This window comes from Camarhynchus parvulus, chromosome 6 (genome assembly GCF_901933205.1).
Source record: "Camarhynchus parvulus chromosome 6, STF_HiC, whole genome shotgun sequence".
In the NCBI taxonomy this organism is placed as follows: Eukaryota; Metazoa; Chordata; class Aves; order Passeriformes; family Thraupidae; genus Camarhynchus; species Camarhynchus parvulus.
This window is the reverse complement of record NC_044576.1, coordinates 30,339,182-30,347,494: the sequence shown is the minus strand read 5'-3', so window position 1 is coordinate 30,347,494 and position 8,313 is coordinate 30,339,182. Positions and strand designations below refer to the sequence as shown.

The following is an 8,313-nucleotide window of genomic DNA, read 5'->3' as shown; positions in this document are numbered from 1 at the left end:
TGCAGTCACTGTGGGGACATTTTTCTGGTTCCCAGTCTCGTGGTTTCAGGATATCCCTGCTGTGTTTGATTCAATTCTGTCCTCCTGTTCTAGCCTAACCAGTTTGTTATTAAATATGGCACTTGCAGGGTTATTTGGGATATGGAATGGGACCAAGGGAAGGGACCTGTTGGGTTTAGCTGGATAACAATTGGAGAATTTCACCCTTGCAGTCTTACACTGTATCTTTGCCTGGAGGAAAGCTGAAGAGCATTATTTTGTTTAAAGGAGGGAGGCTGCTCCATTTTAACATCATCAGTAATGACTCTTTATCAGTAACACTGTTTCTTTAGGGCTTTTTTTTGTGTGATGCTCTACATGTTTTATTAACGGGAATAACTAGCTAAATTATATTCTTCTCAAAAAAATGATAACACACAGATGTACAAACCCACATTCATGTGTTGTTTTATTGGTGCATTACAACATTACATTTCCTTCACACTGAGAAAGCATGAGATTAAAATACATTGATCCACAAAAATGCCTTCCCTACGCTGACTTTGCACTGGTGATTGTGGCACCTACAGATCCCTCCACAAGTTTCATTCCATTAAGTCTTTCATAATTTTAATTACATTTTAATCAAACCTTTTACATTGTCTCCTTTATGACTCTCGATTGAATTATTCCCATTAAAATGTGTTATTCTTTACTGCTTTTCTGAGATCACCAATTACTCCTGCAATTTCAGGTTTTATGCTGTATTACACTTCATGTTCCAATCCTTCAGCAGCCACTACTCACTTGAGGGCTGGAAGAGCTTTTCCTCCTCCCAAAGACAGCCTGCCTGTACCAAAAGCCATTAAAATACTGAGAATGTGTACAGCACAGTTAGAAGGCCCCACTCCATTTTGAGAATAAGCCAGATCTATACAAAAACATGCAAAATGCTCTATGCATCAGTATTAAACTTCTAATTTTGATTGAAGATTTATTCTTTTTTAAACATTTGCATATAACCTGGAAGACTAGGGTTCCTGCTGAAAGAAAGAGCTGATGGCTAAGCCTCACCCTGGCTCTGGGGCTCTCAGTAATCCTCCCACATAAGTAATAGAAAACTATATTTGTTACAGAATTCTGTAGGATGGTTTAAAAACTTCGTAGGAAGATTAAACCTCCATTGAACTCTGTGGATTTCTAGAATAAGATCTCAACCACACCACAGGAGTGTTCTGTCAAATCCAGCGCAAATGCCAAGTAATTTTGCTTTGCTGATGCTGGTATTGTGAATTGCTGTATATTCACCAGGAAAACCATAGCTAAGTTCAACTGTCTCTGCTGTAGAGCTCAGAATTCTGTAAGTGAAGCATCCTCCCTCTGGCTCAGTTAAACTGTACCAGCTCTGCTTTTTTCTGATTTCTACAGAACCTCCCGGGTTCACTCCTGTTACCTTCTGTTCCTTAATGTCACTTCCTATTTATAGCCATTTCCAAATATCATATAAATTTATACACAGCAAGGTTGCATCCTCTTGTACATAGTTATCAGGTTTATTTTTAAGGGGACCCTAATTTACTTGCTTTTTATAAAAATTCAAGTGTTGCCAATCAGGAAGCAGCTCTTCTCAAAAAAAAAAATCTACAAAGCTTTGCTTTGAGGAAAATAAATGGCAAGCCTTACATAAAGACATTGAGCTGTTTGAATCACAAAATGTCTACGAGGCTGATGCATATTCCAACAGGAACACAGAAATTATAATCATGGCAGCAGTCTCCTCCAGTCTGAAGCACCGTAATTGTGGTCGTTGATCAACATTATCTTGATTGCTCCAAGAAATGTTCAACTGCCAGGGTGTGCATTTTTCACAGGATACCTAAGGAGAAAAAACCTGGAATCTGACATTCTGCCATCCAAAGGTACATCATCTCACAGGAATGTGATGTATACTGCATAGTGCATTCCTAACAAACAGAATCCTACTGATAATAAATTAGCTTCGGTCACACACTTGTCAACCTTTTCCATGCCAACAGTGGTTTGATTCACGTGAGCTCCGATTCAGGTACCAACCTTGGCAAGCACCATGCCCAAGAGCATGGTGGGCTGAAAATGTGGGATGGGATTGGTGGAAAACTGTCTCCAGCCTTCCTCTGGGCATGTTACAGTGCTGGAAACCACCACAGGCATTTGTGGTTGTGCACCCAAAGTCACGAATGAGAATCTTTGCATTTCCTCAGGTCACCAATGCTGCAGTGAGTCACTATACAAGAATGAGCATGGCACAACGAGATCCACAGAAAACTTTGTGTTTCTTTGTCCTCCCACTTTTAGGGGGTTTTAAACATCTATTTGAAAGATTTCAGCTTGTTAAATGCAATGGGTGTTTTCTTTCGAATTTGTTTTGATGGTAAATACTGCAAGAGTTCTCAAAAATTGCTGATAGTGCAATACCAAGTTTCTAATCCATCCTGTATGTTGTTCTTAGTCGGCAATTTTAATAGCATGGAGCTTCTTGAAGGTGAGAATCATCTTGTGGAACTACTAATGCACAAGGCTTGGCTCTCACAAGCACTTCACCAGCCACATCTTTTGCTCTCTTAGTCATTAGTAGCTCAGAACAACCTTGGCAAAACTTGACAATTAATACAAAGTTCCACCAGCATATGGAGATTTTTGTTAATGTCAGAAGGCAGCAAGATAAACATAAGGATGATGCCCTAAATTATCAAATTACAGATGTTGAACACCTGATGAAAAGTGCTCTGTGTACTCGCCACCCATCAAAATCAATGAGTGCTGAAGATGACCAGAACTTTGTAGAAGATACTCAGTACTTCAGAAAATCTGTTTTCAGATCTAGTATATACTCAACCAGATCCCAAAATTACTCTCTTAACCATTCTCCACATGAGATTCTTTTTAATAATGTGCTTTCCCCTTCCCTTGAGTAGTTCCACGTGCTTGCAGTAGAATGAAAACAGATAATTCAGCAAGTCAGTACAAACTGAAAATTTAGCTTTAAAACTATGATGGTGCCATGGCATTAAAAATAAAATATTTTAATTCCCTTTATAAAAAGGAAAGAAACAAAAGAAAAAATGTACATTAAGAACCACTGTTAAGAGACCAGTTTGGAGGAAATGTGAGAAGGCTAAAAGTTCATTCTGCACATTTCTCAAAGTCATACGGGACCTTCAGTTATTCCCTCCAGAGGCAGCCCAGTAGCATTGTCTGCTGTGGGTCTCTCTTCTTTCTTCACTGAGGTCTGATCCAGCAGGCTGACATAAGATTTGTGACAGGCTGTATTGCCCAAAGGAGGGTAGTGCTGTCTGTAGCAAATATAAGCAAAAATGAGGCCAATCACCCCTCCAACGAAAGCATCTGCAGGAAAAAAGCAACAAAACCAGAAGCACGTTACAAGGGGAAGGGCAGCCAGGAGTGAAAACTGCAAATAAAAGACATTTGGTTGATGTGAAAGTGTTTAACACAGAAAATGTGAATTTTGAATTTTCCTAAAGAATTTGGAATCAAATACCACAATCACACCAGACACACAAAATCCATCCTTGGGAATTGTGCAATATTTTGAACACCCAAACTGTAGATGGTTGGCTCAGTTTTGGGAGATGAACACTGGGAATAGAATGGCCTCCACGGGGTATCAAACACTCCTGATGTTCCAGATCACAGCTGACCACTTGTGGGTGGGCAACCCAACCCATGGATGTTCACCCAGTTAAAAAAGCAGACTGCCAAGAACAAGCTCAAACTGGATGAATTCTTGCCAAAAGCATCTGAAAGGTCAAAGACAAAGCATGCCTGTTAACTGATTTAACACCTCTTGAATATCTTTCTTTGATGTTTTTTACTATCCCATACTCCTATCAGAAAATAAAGCAGATAAGTAAGGCTACTGGATGAGATATTTGCAGCTCTCACACTTAGGCAATTAAAAATTTTCTATGGAGGATTCCTTCTGTTTCTGGTTATTAAAATAACCAGAAAATACTCACCCCACTAAAATATTCACCCCATCTTGTGCTTCATTTACAATCAACAAGAGAAAAATTTCACTGGACAGACACACTCTGTGAAAGCCTCAGATTTAATATGAAGAATAATGAAGTGAGGCAAAAGGAACTGGTTAAAATGACCTGACCACACATTTTATTTTAACAAGACTGATTCAGCACCACATCATCTGTGTGTACCTGTGATCCCATTATTTTAATTTCAAAAAACCCAAAGTCTAATAAAAATAGTGAATCATTTAGTTTACTGGCAAAGAAGAATAAATCAATACAAATTATTTTTGTCTAAAGTCCTTAAATACAGATTAAATACCCTGGTTTGACATTGTGATTGTTATTATAACAAAGGCCATGTAGTTCAATTTTCAATGCATAATAGATGGTTTGTAATCAATAGAGAAGTGAGATGCCTTTTATCAGGAATGGCTGGAGCAAGAAAACCTGAAAAATTTAATAGTGAGGTGGATAAATTTAAGAGATGTGACTGTAAGTCACATTTGAGGAACAGGACTACATGGAATAATCCAGGAGATGCCTTCTATCCTATGTTCTCTTCTTCCACACAAAAGGACAAAATGAATCCATCACAAATTAATCTAACAGGGGCTCAAACAGGAATTTACAAGGTGATTGTGTGCAGACAGTAACTTATCCTACCCACACTGGAAGCTGACTGATTTCATCAGCCTGGCTCTACCAAACTATAATGGTGATAAAGGTACTGAGGGCAAGAATTTTCACTGTACAGCATCAATCAACTTGTAAAAACTGTAGCTATTGTGACAAGATTAATTTTCTACAAACCTGTGTTGGGTGCAATTCTCAGATAACTTGCACCTGCATAAACTGTTTTTACACTGTTAGACAGAAAAATGAAAACTATCTTTCACAACCAACTTCCCTGCATGTAGAAATTGAGAGTTTGAGTGACCAATCAATGCAGAATAACAACTTGTTACTAACCAGTAAAGGTAATTGGCAAGAAAACTCCTAACCAATTAGAGTCCCACACAAAGTCTGTAAATCTGTATAAAAATGAATTATGTGAATACAGAACGGGCCTTTTTCCACCATGAAGAAAATGGAGTCCAGTGTAATTTATTCCCACAAGTTTGCAGCTCCATCTCCTTAAAATTCAAAGGCAGAATAGGAGCAGCTGTGATGAGCTGAGTCCCAACCCCTGGGTGCAGCGTTCCTCCACCATGCACAAAGCACACCACCATCACCTGCCTCACCTTTCAGCCCATTCATAATTCTGGCAAGGGACAGTTCACACTGCAAACTGTTCTAAACCTGTACTCTCCACATTTCTTCCCACTCCTCCTTTTCTCTTTAACAAGGAGCTCAGGCCAAGTGTTTTGTGCGCCTCCTGCCAGCCCGGCGAGAACGCACCTCGTGCTCAGCAGGTTTGTGTGGGAGGCTCTCCCAGCCCCAGGGTCACTGAGAAAAGGAGAAATAGGTCCTGAAACAAGACAAGGCTCTGCTGGAAAGCAGGAGGCTCCTCAGAGAACATGTCAAGGCTAATGGCTGGTGATGAAGCAGCTGCAGGAGCACAGCAGGGTGAGGGAAAGCGTGGCTGAGATTGATTCTGCTGCTGAGTGATGAGAAAGTGCTCAGGGGGACAGAGCAATGCAGCAATTAATTGAAATTATGTGAACAACCAACAGAATGCTGTGTCTTTGTACTGGGATTTGGGGCCAGGTTTTGGTAGCAGAGGGAGCTGCAGGGGTGGCTTCTGTGAGAATCTCAATGTGCATCAGAGCCAGTACCAGGCAGCTCCAGGATGGGTCTGCCACTGGCCAAGGCTGGGCACAGCAGGGATGTGGGAGCACCTCTGGGACAACAGATGTAAAAAACTGGAAAAAATCTGGACAACTGAAATAGCAGCTGGAGAGAGGAATGAGAAGATGTGAGAAGGTCAGTGAGGAGAGAGGGGCAGGAACTGCTCCAGTCACCACGACAGCGACTGCTGAGTGATCTCTCCCTCAGCTTATCTCAACTCATGAACTTTTCACTGCATTTTCTCTCACCATTCCAGCTGAGAAAGGGAGTGACAGACCTGGTGTCCAGCCAGGGTCAACCCACCACAGTGCTGGAAAACAGGAAACAGCATGGAACCAGTATGGAACTGAAATTTCAGGTAATTGAAAGGAGCACTCAGGACCTTGAGGGGAGTTCAATTTGCAAGGCCAGCAGTGCAGTACTGGCAATACCACAGAAAGCCAAGGGGACCTACATAACAGCATCAGAAATACCATGCATGATATTTCTTACAAGAATACAGAGAAAAATAGGGAAAAAGTAATTACAGGCTGGTTTACTTAGCAGAAGACATGAGTAAAAGCAAGGAAGCTACAAAGGTGGCTATAAAGAAGGTCAGGAAATGGTAAAAGAAATAATTGATGGCAGGCTTTTCTGAATTGCCACACGAGTGTGTAATTGATAAATAGCACAACCTTCCCCATCAGTTACAGAACTTTGACGGATTCTGGGACAACAGTGCCAGATGCAGTGACCTGATGGGTGTTGCACTCCTGCTGTGAGGGAGGAGAGGATGCTGTGGCAGAAGCCTGAAGCTCTGAAGGTCAGTGCTAGCTAATCCAGCCTTGCTAGGAAACCCCAGCATCAATCCAGGAGCAAAGGAAATCTATAGCACAGCATGGTGTTTTAAATCACACCATGTACTGAAACAGGAAAAAAATCAAAGAAATATGTCACCATGTTCTTCTAAAGTTCTTCTAAACCTTCGGATGTTTACATTTTTGTAATAGAGTTTCTCACGCACTTTTCATATAAATAATAATTGTTTTACATTCCTTCCTAGAAGAAAGGAGAATTGATAAACTGTTAGTTTGACTGGTGTAGTTAAAAAAGTAGCAATTTCATCCTCCAATCCATAATCACTTATAAATATCAGAGTTCAGAAATAAACCTTTTTTACCTTAAACATCTCAAAGCATGAGCGTCGCTCATTTTGTGTCGTATTACAACAGAAATCCATGGCTAACTCAGGAAAAAAAGAGTAGGAAAATGGGGCATGTCCATGCCTGACCTTGCCAGTGGTGTTTGTAGTCACACATCCGTGACAGGGCGATCATCATGGCACAGTAGAGGGGCAGGATGGCTGCACAGAGCCTCCAGCTCTTCCCCCGGCCGCTCTCCGTGAAGCAGTGCAGCTTTCCAGCCAGGTAGAAGGTGGTGAAGCCAAGGCCTGAAAATGCAACTGATAAAGCAAAGCACATCACTGCAGTGAACTGTAATTACTGCTGGTTTGGTTGGTTGGTTCTTTTGTTTTTGCTTTTTTTTTTAAATTAAAGCAGTCATCATCTTGCGAACTTTTAAAAAAATCACATTTTTGGGGAAGGGAATGAGAAAAAATATTCTCCAACAAGATCCATGACACAGATGTATTTTCCACAGCAGTAGTGTTACCTATGGAGGAATGCAAGCAACCAGGAAAGGGAACACTCAGAAGCAATTTGATTTTTTTCTCATATATACACTCAGCTTTCACATAATCTGACATGTCTGCAAACACTGTGTTGCCTCTAGACATTCACCTATCCAACAGAAATTTAAATTTTTTCTTCCTTCAGCAATTTACCTTTTTCCTCTGGGGGAGACAGCAGACACTAAATTAAACATTTAAGCAAATTTTTAACTTCAGTCACAAAAGCTTTTTCATGCTTCAACCTTCAGCACATCTTTCCTGATTTTAGACCTATTCTAAAACGTTGAGGTTCAAAGCAGAAAAGGATTCAGACAGTTTGCACTGTAATTGAATTACATTTAAATGAGATTTTTAGGTTCCATTACCCAGTTTCTATAGAACATGCACAAGTGGCAGTGACAAGAGAACTCAGGCACCAAGTTTCTGCACTGAACTTTCCTGTTGCAGCTCTTGTACCTTCCAGAGAGACACTGGACAAGGAAAGAACTTGTTTGCATCATTTCATCTTCCAGATGAGTAAATTGAGTGATCAAAATGAAATCTGTCTCGGATATGCAACATCAAATGCAATCCTGAAGCAAAAACTTTCCCACTCCAAAAATATTTTTGTCTTCATTTTTCTATTTTTCACCTGAGGTTATTATTTTTTAGGTGAACTGATATCTGAAGGCAGCGTTCCCAGGCAGAAGAATCAATTGCTTTGTGGTTTCATTTTCAGGTAATCTGCAATGCCCAACAATCTAGAGGGCTTACAGGAATATTGCCCAAAGTACAAAGTAGGTGTTCAGTTCACACAGACTCATATTTAGGACTAATACCATTTACCAGGCAATTTTACCAGCAATTGTC

At 40.4% G+C, this 8,313-nt stretch overlaps 1 protein-coding gene across 1 annotated transcript in view; it reads right to left on the bottom strand.

Moving 5' to 3' along the window:
• Window positions 1-423: 423 nt before the first annotated feature.
• PLPP4 (phospholipid phosphatase 4) overlaps window positions 424-8,313 on the bottom strand; it is a 45,257-nt gene continuing 37,367 nt past the window's right edge. Inside the window, exons 6-8 of the mRNA XM_030951393.1 lie at window positions 7,066-7,236; window positions 3,175-3,363; window positions 424-1,855 (exon numbers count right to left, since the gene is read on the bottom strand). Coding sequence (XP_030807253.1) covers window positions 1,845-1,855; window positions 3,175-3,363; window positions 7,066-7,236 — 371 coding nt within the window. The 3' untranslated portion in view covers window positions 424-1,844. The remainder of the gene's footprint in view (window positions 1,856-3,174; window positions 3,364-7,065; window positions 7,237-8,313) is intronic.